Source organism: Pholcus phalangioides, unplaced genomic scaffold, assembly GCF_987345545.1.
Source record: "Pholcus phalangioides strain wild (caught in Gottingen) unplaced genomic scaffold, Ppha-v1.0 ptg000029l_1, whole genome shotgun sequence".
Classification (NCBI taxonomy): Eukaryota; Metazoa; Arthropoda; class Arachnida; order Araneae; family Pholcidae; genus Pholcus; species Pholcus phalangioides.
In genome coordinates this window covers 8,482,186-8,497,471 of record NW_028301619.1, presented here as the reverse complement: position 1 = coordinate 8,497,471, position 15,286 = coordinate 8,482,186, and the positions used below count along the sequence as shown (strand labels likewise).

Here is a 15,286-nt window from a genome sequence, read left to right as displayed (position 1 = left end):
TGAAACATGAGGAAAGGGTACAAAAAAACCATAGCAAGAGCCATACTGTTTGAATAATTGTTTTTGAAAAAAATAAAAATGCATGTTCTACCTAGAGGACTAATATGTTTCAATAGCATGATAGTTTTAAGAAAATTCAGCGCAATAACTACAACTATTTAAGACAATGCAAATGTATTGTAGTAGCAGTTCAGAAAATTTGTCCAAATAGAATAAAAATATGAATTTTTAAAATCAATTTCTCATGTTTATAAACATTAAAAAATACAGAATCTCCACTAAATTGAAAAAAAAATTAAGAAAACATTTCAAAATGAATGTAAAAGAGAAATAGTAAATTTATTTAATAACACAATGTACGTATATATGCAGCAAAACTAGCAGACATTCATCACATCACAATGACTAGCAGATTGACACATTTCCACTTATGCTTCTGCCTGGGGGAAGAAAAAAACCATAAGAATTCTGAAGAATCTAAAAATTAGCTAAAAAAATTACTAGAAAATATATCTAGTAATCTAGTACGTAGTAAGATCCAAAAGTTTGAGGACTTGGCACAAAGTTAATTACCTTGAATAGTTTAATGTGACACGCATAACCACCTTTGAAACAACCTCCTTAAGCAATGGTATACTATTTCCAATGCTCATATAGCTTCTGAAAGCAATCTTTTGCAGCCAACCATAATTTTTCATATGATGCTGCTTTTACGTCATGTGATCACACACAATGGTGTTACTATACATTCTTTTTAATCAGCGTAAACAAGCAAACTATGAAAAAAATTGCATTGAGAGGCAGTTGTATCACACAATGTGAAAGACATTGTCTACATTTGCCACATCTCAGGTTGTTTATGAGAAATGTACTCCTATAAGCGATATGAGATGTCTAGGTTATGTTTATTGTTCATTATTCTACTCTTGTTAACACTAGAACCACGTAGTGGGTTTTGATTTGGGTCAATCTGGCCTAAATCAAAATGTGTTTTCATTTATCTTGAAAACTTGAGAGCAGATGATAAAAAAAAAATTGTGACTTTCCATGATATCATATGAATACTATTTCACAAAAATTATATTCTCTTCGCATTTTGTGTTTCAGAACTATAAGCACTTATACCTAGAACTGCTGTTTGGGCCATTTTGACCCAACATACTATTATACAACATACTATGGGGAAAAATGGGTGTAGAATTTTCTTGGAAGTGGTTAGCCTTTCCAAAAAAAGTATTTCTTAATGAAGATAGTGAAGAATAAAGGTCTTTCAAGGTCAAAACCAACTTATTTTCTGAGGATATTATCTTTTTTTTCTATAAAGGAATGACAAGTATGGCTAAATATTTTTCCTTTTGTAAATTTGAATACCTGGTATTCTGATGGGATGCACAAAAGGTTTTGGGAAGGTAAAAGCTTAACTTTAGAAAAAACATTTATCTGAAATTTCTGTAGGCAAACGATGCCACCAAAAAATGATAAAATTCTGACTTGCAACAAATACGTTTTGAACGGATTTCCAAACCTTGGAAAGGATCAGCCTCTAATGAATCTCTCTTTTTCAGAACACATAGTGACGCAACTGATCAAGATATTTGAGAACAAGGGCAAAAATATCTCAACCGACACCTTTTTTCACTACATTGAAGCAGGCTAAAATGCTAAAAGAAAAAAATACTAGCTTAGTAGGGAAGGTAAGATGAAATTGAAAAGTACCTGATGCAATAAAGATAGTGAAACTACAACTGCATGAAACATCGCTACTGGAAAACAATGATGCCAGAATGAAAATTTGTGACAGAAAAAAGATAAAAAAAATTTATTACTCAGCACATTTCATCTGACAGTTGAAATCAGCAGTAGTGACCCCAAAAAAGCTTCTACCAACTATTTCACACTACAATTCAAAAATTTTGCTGGTAGGTGTAGCCGATCAAATGGCCAGAAAATATTCGGTGAAGGCAGCATTACGGAGGTGGCCTGTCCACGTTTTCTACAACATCCTCGATCTCACTATAAAAAAAATTCCTGTTTTTTTTTGTTTTTTTTTTGTATAGAAGGGCAAAACTATTTTTTGAATGCAGTTTCTCTAAGATTTTACTGAAGAGCTATGTTCATCATATGTGTTGCCCTTGTGCAAGAGGAAACATCTGTACGCATCCATGATCATGTAACTGTTTGTGAGCCATCAATAAATAAATAAATGAGTCTGATGTCGAGTAGCATCAAAATGTGGAAACAAAACTGTTAATTTTGCATGGGTTGTGCAACTTCAACATGCGGTGAATGTGCAAGATAATGAAAAAAAAATTGCTCCTAACTGATCATCATGAATTCCACTTATCAGTAAGAAATCAATACTTATTTGACAGAATCATTATAGACTTCCTCATACTTAATTTGAGGTGCTTATTTTATATCTTTGTCATATTATGATATTACTGAAAAAAGTTTTTGTACTGAACACTGTAAATAATGTAATTGAGTAAAAATAAGATTTAATATACATCATTTTTTAGTTAATTTTGAAGACCATTTTATATTCAAAAACAAATATGGTTTTCTGCTATGAATACACAATTAAACATTGAATGAAAATAGGGAAAAATCCAGGAACCAAAAATAAATTCCTGTTTTTGATATGATACTTCGTTTCTTCACGGTCTGGGTCAATTTGAACCAGTCCGCGGTTCTAGATATAACGAAAGTGCCATGATTCCAGTGTTAATAAAGTTAATTTGTGGGAGCCCATTCATTGTAAATCACCTGAGATGTGGCAATGATACCTTCTAAAATGGTAGTACATCAGTATCTAATTTCACTTACTTCTTATTTAATTTGTACCCACTGAACAAAATCTGCAGAGATGTCATTTTGTGTCATCAGATGAGGTAAAAGTAGCATTCCAGGAGGCATTACAAATAGCTTCCACAAGCCGTATGAAGGGCTGGCAAATATGTATCATTTCCAAAGAAAATTATTTTAACTATGGTTGTGTGTGTCAGTATTTTGAATTATCCAAGATAAGGAATTCTGTGCCAAGTTCTTAAACCTTTGGATCCTTGCATGTATATCAGTTCTAACAAATATAACCTACATGGGGACGAGTGAAAAATTTGTAAAAACCTTAAAAATATAATAAATAATGATAATTAAAATATGTTGGTTGCACAAATGGGATCAAAAGAAGATCAGATGTTTTTTAAACAAAAAGAATTGGTTCACAAACTCACCACTAGATGGCACTGAAATTAAATATTTGAATCAGCTATAAAAAAATTGGGCAGTCAATAAAATGGATGCATGCATGTGGATTCTTCGTGGATGCCTGCAGCCTGATTCGCTTAATCTGCTTCATGCATCCCTTAGGAACTGATTATTGCTCCTTATTGAAAATATAAATCTGATATCTCTAAAACCACACATTCATGAAAACAGCAATTTTTACATCATTTGTAATTTTTTTAAATTGATTTTCAAAGTTCTAACAAACTTTTGACATACCCTGTATACATGCGCTATGTATATTGTTCGAGGTAATTTTTCTAAGCATTCAATTTGGTACCTGTTGTCAACAACAAAAGCAAAATGGGAGCATAATTTAAAAAATCCTTGCAAAAGATATGACAGTTTTAATGACCAAGTATAACTGAATGAATGAACGCCAGAACTTTGCCACTGGACTTATCCCGTTGCCGAGATCTCTTCCAGCCCAGCTTCGTGGCAGAGTCTGGAACAGACCAAGTATAACTAAAAACGTCAAAATTAACATAAAATATACTAATTACTATTAGAATATTTAATAGCTCTTTAGTTTATGCATATGTACAGCCAAAGCAATGATTTGAAAATTGGAAAAGAAAAAGTTTATAACTGTGCTTACCTCATAGATTAGTGTTATCACTGGAACTTGTTTTTGGCTTTGCATATGGAATGGGTGGCTGTGGACGAGGAGGTTTAGGCCTCTCTGCTTCTGGAGATTTACTTACAGCTGCAACTGAGTATATGACATCTAATTGGGAAGGCATTTCCCTTTTTGGTGAGCATGGACTTTCAAACTCCTTAACACCGAAGAGACTTGTCCCTTCTGCTAACAAGTTTGTTCCTTCTTCGTGATCTTGCGCAATTGGAAAAGATCTTGGAGGACGTTCTGGAGGTTTTTCAATAGTTTGTGCAACAAGAAAGTCAAATCTGTTTTGCTTAACAGATGATTTTACACTGGATTGTTCAGAAAAGTCTTCATCAAAATGCTGCTTTAACGAAACCATATCAGATAGTTCCGACTCATTTAGTTCAATGTTATCTTTTATTCGCTGAGAATCACCGCTATGTAGTTGTACCTCACTTTCATGTTGATCACTTGATGCATCAAACTTTGATATTGGCTTTTGCATTTCACCTACAACCAAATTTTCAATAACTGAGAAACGAGATGGCTTTGCAGGTCTCTCTGGTGGAGGTACTGTAGGCCTTTGTGTTCTAGGAATATACTCTAGCATTTTATCTTGAGTTGAATTCTTTGATGCAAATGATGTCCTTTGAATTTTTCTATCCAAGGAAAAGGAAGAATATGAAAGTGGTTTTTCTGGAACACTTGGCTTTTCAGTTTTAGCTGTACCAGCTATGCTAAGACTAGCAATGTTTTCATTTGATCTTTGACAAATAACTGCTTTTGAAAGTATTACATCTTCAGTACTAGCTGTTGAATGACTTTCAAATATAATATTTTGCTTTGTTGCTGAAGAATTTGAATTTGTGTTAGAAGATGTGGCACTATTATCATTTTGAATTAGTCTATCAGAACAAATACCAGAATCAATATTGTTCTCTAATTTTTCATGAAAAAAAATCTTCTTTGGTGGTAGTGGTGGTGCTGCAAGCTTTTTTACTGACTTGGATGATGCTCTTAAATTTGACCCAAAAGGATCAGACCTATTCAGCAAAGACAGAAATTAGATCAAATATACGTGAAATTAAGTTTAAAAAAATTAAATAGTTTTGAGACATTAAATTGCAAAGAACACATACAGTGGTGGAAAAAATGATAGGGCCAGGTGAAAAATGACAATTACAAAAATATCAGAATTTTTCAAAAAAAAATTTTCAATGAGAAAAATTATATCTTGAAAACTCATTTGAAAATTCTCAATACTTCTTCAGTAAAACATTTCTCTCTCTTACATTACCATAAAAATGGAAAAAAATATAAGGCAACTTTCCTTCACTCGCAACACTTACTTTATTTGCATATCCTTTTGGCTAGGCACAATTTCTGGGAGCCTCTTGAATACCACAAAGAGCTACCGTTTTTTTCCCCCGATTCAGCATTATTAACTTTCACTCAATTTGTCTATGAAAACGTTGATAAATCCCACAAAGTAATAGCAATATTCTTGGATATAAGAAAAGCTTTTGATTCAATAAATCATGATATTCTCTTTTTGAAAATGTATTCAATAGGCATCAGGGGTGGCACACACAATTTGATGAAATCATACTTGAAAAATAGAATCCAAAGAGTCAGATGTTCAAGTTTCTACAGTTCTCCTTTAATAATTAAAAGGGGAGTCCCTCAGGGCTCAGTTTTAGGTCCCTTATTGTTTCAAGTATTCATAAATGACTTTTGCGACATTGATATTTTTGGTATAATTATCTGTTTCGCTGATGATACGGTGGTCATGTATGCAAGTAATGATCCACTAGAGGTATTGAACCAAAAAATAAATGAAGATCTTTTAAAAATTCGGAATTGGTTTCTTATTAATGATCTGGAAATTAATATTGAAAAGAGCAAATACATGAAATTTTCCCTACGAGATAATTCTCCTGACCCTATTCAATTGATATACCATACTAACCAATGTAATCTCACTTCATGTTCATATAACTGTCTTAAAGCTGTCAAGAGTATTAAATATCTCGGCCTCTATTTCGATAATAATTTAAAATGGAAATCACACGTAAACTTTCTACATAATAAACTGAGGTACATGATTTTCAAGTTTTTTCATTTCAGAAGTCAGGTTAATAAAGTGTTCATCAGAAATTTGTATTTTTCGTGGTTTCAATCACACATATATTACGGTCTTTGTATATATGGTGGAAATTACAATAGATAATTACATCCTATAATTAATCTACAAAAAAAAGTAATTCGACTAATATATAATGACTATAACACCCAGTCTAATATTCTTTTCCGTAATGCTGACGTCTTAACTGTTCGTCAGCTGTACTTGCTAAAAGTTGCAATTACTCTGTACAAAAAACAATACCATTTGCCCATGCGCACTACAGTAAATCCGCGTAGACCAAATTGTATTTTTTCTATTCCACATGCACACAAAGATATTTTGTAAAAACACTTCATTTTCATAGCGCCAAGGTTCTTCAATTCAATACCTTATGAAATACAAACAATTACAAATCTGCCTCATTTCAAAAGAAAGCTTAAAGAATATCTTCACTCAATAAATGATATTGAAATTTATTTTCACATAGTTCCATAACTGCAATCTTATTAATCCCTTTTAATGTCTAATTGAAGTAGCACTCCGAAAGCCAGCCACAATATGTACATGTATATACACACACACATTTCTTCCCCCCCCTCCTCCTTTTTCTTTTTTACTTCAACAAAATGAACACATTACAAATATTTACTATTTAATTTCAAAATACTTGTACTACTAATTAACTTGATTTTGTATTTATGATTATTTGTGTGTTTGAATTTATGTATATATATTTTTTTCCCATGAAAAGTTTGTATCAGTTTTTAATTTTTTTTTTTTCATGGTCATAACCCCAGTATTGGCAGCCATTTGCCTCTTGGGTAGTGTTATTTTTGCAAATGTAACTGTTATTTAATGAAATAAATTGAAATTGATTCAGGGTGATGATCAGACAGGATAAGGCAAAAGGCTAATCCTCATAGAAGAAAAATAAGATCCTTGTTTTAAAAAAGTCTATTAATTTCTCAAGGAATTGAATAGAATATTAATACGTCTAAGACTCTGCTTAATGATTTCCTGCAAATTTCATTCTGGGTATAAAAGAATGGTTAAGCCGTTTTCTTTAACAGACTGGCAGACATTGCGAACATTTTAGAACTCGAACCAGAAATGTCCACAATAGAAAATTAGAACACTGTATACTGTGTTAAAAAGGGCTTCCCTGAGCACACACAGTAATAAGATTGGAGTTCACTAAAAAATATTTAATTTCAGTGAAATGAACTGCAAAAAAAAACTTCGAATCATCAGAATTGTACTTGAGAGGCTCCCAGAAATGATGCCTGGCCAAAAAGATATGCAAATAAGGTAAGTGATGCAAGTAAAGGGCCTTATAGTTTTTCTATTTGCATGGCATTGATAAGAGAAAAAAAATTTACTGAAAAATTATTGCAAATTTTCAAATGAGTGTTTTCAAGATATCATTTCTCATTATATTCATCATCTCTGAAAAAGATTTCGAAAAATTCTAACCAATAACTTTTTTGCCATTTTTCACTTAGCCTATCATTTCTTCCACCACTGCAATTGGGCCATCCTATAACATAAAATACATCCTAAGTCAAGGAGACACAAAAAAGAAAAGCCATTACATGTGAACTTTGCTATATCTACACTGGCTTAAAAAGGAACACCATTTGGCCAGAATTTAATTTGTGTACAAGATACAGAATTTTTATTGACATATGAACAGTCTTTAACCCTTTCAGTTAACCTTTTTTAAGTGGCAAAGAAATTACATGGGTGCAATTTGGAAACAAAAGCGTCATAAGTAGAGCCGTGATTATATACACTAGAAAGGGGGCAAAATATGCTCTAAAATTATGAAAATATGTCTTTAAAAATGCCAAAATATGCCCTTAAAATGCTGAAATATGCAATAACCCCCCCCCCCCCAGAACATGCATTAAAAATCCTGAAAAGTTAAAAATTTCAAAATATGCACAAAAAATGAGAAAATAGGCACTATGCATAAAAAAAGCAGACATGTTTTTAAAATGCATCTTTTCTATGTCTTAGTGCATATGCACTCATTCACAGAAAATATATATATCCCAACGTATGTATACAGCGCATATGCAAATAACTTTTACATATTTTTTTATTCTGGCATTCTCAATTTCCAGTTTGTTGTAGCTGCTCAGTAACGAAAATACCTCCTAACCACATCATGGGTCATCCTGGAAGCTGTACATGTATGTGCTGTAGATTTAACATGAAGTCTGTTTCTGTAATGATTTTTATGTGTAGTGCTGCCATGTGCCACCAATTTTTCTAACTATGAGGGAATTGTATTGCTTGAATAATTGTATTGTTGTAGGCCTGTTGCTCTCCTTGTCATGATTTTTAATGGGGAGCTCGCGGCTCCCATTCGCGCTTCAAAGTTGGGAACTACAGAAAACCAACTTCAGCTGACCAACTCTGTGGCAACGCAATAAAAATACCAGTAAAAAGGAATTCTGACACTATTTCTAAAAAAAATTAACGTTTTGCCATAGCTCTAGAAATAGCCTTTCATTAAAACGATTAATATTTGTAAAATATTTTACAAATATCTTAATTCACTAAATCCCAACTTTGGAAAAAAAAATGTTATGAAATATTATGAACAATATTTATTTGATAAATTATAAAGAAAAATAGAGTGAGCTCAAATAAACCTTCAAAAATATGCACTAATTCTAAAAATTCTTTGATTTTATGCATAATACCATATAATATTATTATATGCATTAATGCTAAAAAAAGGCCAAAATATGCAAATGCAAATGCACATGTGCATTTGCATATAATCTGGGCTCTAGTCATAAGCTTATTGTTTGAGTTATAACTTCCTGAAGAGGGATTCCAATTACATCTCCAAGCTACACAATGAGATTTCATATGTGTGTAAGCACAAGAAGATCATGGTACTAAGAAATCTCAATTACCCAGGTATAAATTGGAAGAACTTCTTGGCTGGGGATCAATGAAAGATTTTCTTAAGATAGTTCTTGAAAATTTTTTGTATCAACAGATTTCAGAATCCCATCAGGGGTATCTTCATTTCGTATTTGATTCTTACTAGTTCAGACGATCTTGTTGAACATGTTTCGGCCGAAGACTAATTTTCTTCTAGTGATCATCATGTGGTTAGATTTATTTTTGTAACTTTTCTCTGGATAAAGCTGATAACGTAACATGTGTTCCTCGCTTTGTAGAACCAGTGAAAGGCAGGGCTGAACAAATCCCAGGTGCCAGGTCGCCATGGCGACTAAAAAATTGGTATTTGGTGCCTAAAATTTTATTTTTATAGTTGCTAAATTGCAGGTTCAGAAATGTTCACAATGTTTTAGAATTTATAGCAGCCAACATGAAAGAGAGTCATTATGCCCAGAAAAAGTCAAAAGAAACATTATTTTGGACCTGTTCTTAAGGTAAACATTTTTTGGGCACCTAAACATTTGTTCTGGCATCTAGATTGTTTGTGATTTGTCCAGCCGTAGTGAAACATTAGCAGATACTCTTAAAGACCAGTTAGAATCAGTTGGAGTGGTAAACCAATTGATGAAATTTTTTAGAGAAACTTTCCTCTGTTTTACATGACATCATTCTGACAGCAATTTCCATGGATTAATTTAAGAGCATGCTGCAGATAAATTTTAATTTATTCTTCTATTACTTCTTTTCTATTGGAAAAAATAATAAAAAAATAACTAAAAGTATTCAAACAAATAACACTAACCCGATTGGTGATACATTTTCTTCTTGTTCCTCTTCAGAATGAAATGGTTTAGAAGAACCAAATTTATTAGCAACTGGCAACTCAGTATCTAACAATGTGAATGCAAATATAAATTTTAAAGTTACTTTATAGGCAATGCAACATATGATTTTTACATTACATCATTGCATTTTACAGATGAACTAACACTTAAGACAATATTCTCAAAAAAAAAGTTTAAATAAATTTTTAATTTCCCAAAACACACTATGAAGCAAAAGCAAACAAAAAAGGGTTCCTCACAACTAGGAAAATTGTTTCATTATGAAGAAATCTATCATGAGCAATGAGAAAAATAATTGGTTAGTCCTAGAAACTGGACTCTGTATTTAAACAGAATGGTTTGAGACATCACTTATTCCACCATTCTAAGTTAGAACTTTCACTTTGCTATTTCTAAGTAACAGTATTTAACAGTTAGGATTTGGATTCTTTTATTGAGGTCTATTCTTGTTATAAAACTTTCACTGTGTAAGTATCAAGAGAAAAAGAAAAGATGCCTGGGGAACAATGGAATGGTGAGATCAAATTTATTGTGATTCAATAAACTCAATGAAATCAGAGTTCTGTGTTGGTTCTAACCTTGAGCAATGTACGATGGCTATTTCTGGCAAAAAATAGTTTTTTTTAATACCTTAAGAAAGCCACATAACTAATTAACTTCATTTTGAAGTTTTGAATTGAAGAAGAAACCTGTGTATCAATACAAAAAGCGAGGTTTTAGTTTTAATTCTAAATCTTGTCACATAAATCTTTGCAGTTATCCTAAATGCTGTGAAATGACATCTTTCTCCATTCATGCCACTTTACATTGACTTACTCTTGCCTGGTCTCTATATCTTTAGTGGTATTTCAACAACTCACTTTCTAACGGGTGAATGTGGTCTGCATCGGGTGGCAATGCATGGCTGACACTTACCAATGAGGATTTCCTCTCTTTGATCAACCCTTCAACTGTCAAACAATTAGTTCTTTCCCCACCTGCTTTGTCTGAGAGAGATATCATAGTTTTCTATAAAAAACCATAAAGAAAGAGATTTAAATTTATTATTAAGGAAATATCTTACCTGGAAAAAACCAATCTGCATATGTTACCAACATATCTACAATGTTGCTATGGAGATTCGCAATCTGCATATTTATTCTGGAAGAAAAAAAAAAGCATTTGATGAAATAAAAAATATGTAAATCAAATGAGTTTAGAACTGAAATGGAAAATGCAAATTCCAAGATTGGCTTCACTGCAAAACACTCCTGCTTCAGTTCTGCATAACTTGATTAAAATATAAATCACACATCATAAAAACACAAAAATTTAACATATTCGTGTCTATTTTGAATTCTAAATAAATACACAACAGGTGAAGAAATGTATTAGAAATAATCTTAGCGAAATCAATTTTTTCCCAGATCCTGCAAACCACCCTTCAACAGTGCAAAAAAAAAAATTTTAGCTTTGTTTTTTAACCATCAGTGAATCTATATTATTTCTCTATTTATGAAAAAAATTGTATAAAACATATTAATTGAGAAATCATTATCTTAGTGACAAAAGAGCTGCATTACATAACATTTTTTAGAAAGTCACCTTGTTTTTTTTTTTTTTTTTAATTTATGTTAGGGAAGCAGTACTAATATTACAACTGAATAAATAATAATAATTATTGTTAATTAATAAAGGTGTAAATGGGAAAATTTGAAGGCAGCAAGGATAAAGGATTGCTCTGGCAAACTGTCACATTTTCATCCAAATTTTTTGTAAGGCAGATTATAGGGTGTTAAACTATTTGTTGGGGTATGACAAACAGAAGAGTGAAAAGGTGAAAATTTTAGAAAATTTGTTCATTTAATCATTTTTGTCACACCATGGTCATTTTCTGCACAAGAGAGCAAATTAGACTAGGACCCACAGTTTAATGCCAGTTCTGAATAGCAGCGTTTGATTTTTTCTTCATATGTTTCACCAAGTGGATGGTACATCAATCCCTGAATGGGAGAACTTCTCGTAATAGCTGGTGGTGGTTTCTCTGATAATCTTGTCACAGTTTCTGTTGTACTTCCATGTCAAAAAAGACTCTGAAAAGAACTAATCAGGTATCAAACTTGTGTCATCTCTGAACATAATTTGGTACAGTACGGATCTTAACCACCGGGCTGCAGTGCCCATTAAGCAACCTGTCATTGTCTATCCTCGTGAGTCTGTGTCAGGGTATGAAAAAAAAATTGTTTCTTTTTAAATTAAAAAAAATCAGATTTTTTTTTCATTTTAAATCAACTGACTGCTTATCTGGGTTGATGAAATTTTGTTTTAAAACTAAAAACCTGGTTTTTTTTTTTGTTTAAATAGCATTTACATTTACAACAATACAATTTATGAAAATCCAAATTTCTAAGAATTAAAATGACGTATTTATTAGTGTAATTAACACTATTCCCATATTAATTAATCAATAATATTTCTCACATTTTAACAAGAACCAACTTTAGCAATTCAATTATTTTACAGCTTCACTCAAGGAATTATTTTGTGTTTCGAAATTCTTAATGTAATTAACCATATAAAAAAGATGTTTTCTCTAGTTACCTTCAATATACTTAATTAGGTAAGTTATTTTGCAAAAATTGAGATAAAAACTAAGTAAATACAATATGTTTAAAAGCATAATTAATGCAGATTAATTAGCAATGATTTGTGATATACAGGGTGGTTCTAACTAAAGTTCTAACTAACAGTTTGAAAACACTGTAAAATAAGAACCACTGGTCAGAATGACTCAAAAATTTACATAAATATTCCTAAAGGCAATAGAATTTTGTATGGCGAAGCGGAAAAAATAAGACAACGTTGTACTCGTCCAATTCATGGAAAATTTGCTCACAGAATGGAAACAATAGCCAGTCAGGACAAAATGATAACTTAATTAACATTGTATGATTTTAGGATTCATGAAAACTTCACAAGAATGAAATCATTGAACAAACAACTGCAACTTACACAAGAAATGTTAAATATGTTGATCACTGTGTCATGACTATGAGGCTGAAGTGCAGAAATGCTTCTTCAACAACAGATCAGAGTATGTGATGGTAACATGGAGTTCATATATACGCATATAAATTAGATCAGTTGGCTCCACCTTTGATACTGGGGGGGGGGGGGGGGGCATGGTAATGATGTGGATATGCTTTCAATTCACCTAAGTTTTCAATTTGACCACTGTCATCCTGTTATTGTCAAAATGGTTCCTCAGCAGCTGCTTTGCTCGTGTTGCAATGTGCATTGTGATGAAAGTTATGCTATCCACACATTGATGCTGTTGTAGTACCGAAATGATGTGGTTGTACAAAATGGATTATATCGCTGGCCAAGTACAGCATCATCTATTTGTGCATTTTTAAGGTTTTTCTTTTGCCAAAAAAAATTCCATTGCTTCAGTAGTATCCATGCAAATTTTAAAGTCATTTTGACCATTTGTTCTTAATGTTTAATTTGTTCTTAGTGTTTTGGAATCAGAACCTTATAATCACACTATATATAGCTGATTATTTTTCATAAATCACTTACTACTGTACATTAGAGCCTTGATTAACTGGGGGGGGGGAGTAATGGTGAAAGTATATAAAAAAAAAAGAAACCATTGAATATTAAGCATGGTGGTTTGATATTTTGATATACAGCATGGGATGTGCTGCTTTTCATGGAAAGAAAATGAAAATGTCTGAGGTAAAAAGAACCACCATACACTGGTCTTTGTCCTTTAGGGGCAGCTGGTGTGTGGTTATTGGATTATAAGACCACCTGCCCTAGCATAATGGTGAAGTCACTACTGTTGCTGCTTCTTTGGGAAGGAAAAAAACCTAAAAAAACGTAAGCCTGTGAGATAATACACCATTACATTTAGATGTGTGATGCAATCCTCATAGGTTAATTTGATAAAGATATACCATCAGAATGTATCCCAAGGTTAGAAAATGTAGTGAGAATGAGAAATTTTTTGGCTAATAATAAATTAATATGATATTTTTCAAGGGAAAAAATTATATTTAGACCACCTTTATGTGAATTCTTGAAAAAAACCACTAGGTTAAAACCTACATGGTTTAAACCAAACAACCATGCTGCTTATTAATTAAAACAAATCTTATTAATCCTTACGAATGCATATTTTCTTACCACATCTCAAATTTAATTCAGCAAATTGATGAATAAGCTAACAAATGAACTACAAGAAAGAAATATGAACAATAAAAATCTATGTTTATGTAACATGAAAGGTCGTTGAATCTGAATTAACTTCACGGATCAATATTTTTTCTTGCAGAGTGCTTTTATTTACGAGGCCCCTCCCATGTTAAAGTAAATACCTCATTGTGACCCTTCATCACATATGGGTGCAGGTTTCTTGATTCACTCGATGTAAAACTAAAAGATAATTCAGCATAAACTAAATGAAAAACATTCTATTGACAAGATTGTTTTTGCACCATTGAAGGATGTATTTATTGTGATGTGTTTCCAGCGTGCATGATGTTGCTTAATAATTTAAAGTTTTGTTCTTTTACATATTTAATGAAAAAAAAAGAGCAAACTCTAGACTTTTTCACTTTTTGTATTACAATTTCAAGTCCAAAGGTATTGATACAACATCTATTATTATTTTAGACCAACAATTAGGGCATAGAATTCAATTTCTCTGTTTTTTTTATCAGGGGAACTCTAGTGCTCCATTGTAAATACTTAGAGCAATTATATCAAAGTATTTAACTCCTTATATTTTTCTTCAATATTTTTCCATGCATAAAATCTTGAGATAGAACAACTATCTTTCTACACTGAATAAAGGGATTAGGTTTAAGTCTATATTTACCAGATCTATATTTCTTTAAATCAAGAACTTAAACACACTTCAATAACATGCATACCATACTAAGATACTTTTACTTCAATATCATTGAAGTTAAAAAAAGCAAAAATGGAATTTAATTTTGTGATGTAAATCAATAATTTTTAAAAATGGAATTGAGAGTATTTAGAATATGGTCAATGTCTTCCCCTGCATTCAATTCACTATAGAGGAAGAAAACAATAAACAAATTGCCTTCCTGGACGTATTGGTCACTCCGCACGAACAAACTTTCTCTACCACTGTCTTTTGCAAACCGTTTGCTGTTTCTCCACCTCCTCACAACCTCTCTGCGCATCCTCCGGCACAAAAGTATGCCTCGTTCTACACATACGTGAAGCGAGCCATTAATATTTGCTCTTCAACGACATTACTCGATGCTGAACTGAATATCCTTAGAGCAATAGCAGTTGATCGTGGCTACCGTAGCTCTCTCATTGATAATCTACACAGCAAACTGATTAAAAACACTTCCAAAACCAAGCCTAAACCTGAACACAAAAACTTGATTATTTTGCCTTTCTTCCCAAAAACCAGCCAACGCATCGCTAAAATCCTTCGAAAATACAATTTTTCTGTGGTTATCACCCCCATCAATAAACTTC

At 32.1% G+C, this 15,286-nt stretch overlaps 1 protein-coding gene across 1 annotated transcript in view; it reads right to left on the bottom strand.

Moving 5' to 3' along the window:
• Positions 1-320: 320 nt before the first annotated feature.
• The window catches only part of LOC149067647 (rho GTPase-activating protein 44-like), a 110,226-nt gene continuing 95,260 nt past the window's right edge, over positions 321-15,286 (bottom strand). Inside the window, exons 14-17 of the mRNA XM_089252478.1 lie at positions 10,845-10,921; positions 9,739-9,826; positions 3,884-4,932; positions 321-440 (exon numbers count right to left, since the gene is read on the bottom strand). Coding sequence (XP_089108604.1) covers positions 3,885-4,932; positions 9,739-9,826; positions 10,845-10,921 — 1,213 coding nt within the window. The 3' untranslated portion in view covers positions 321-440; position 3,884. The remainder of the gene's footprint in view (positions 441-3,883; positions 4,933-9,738; positions 9,827-10,844; positions 10,922-15,286) is intronic.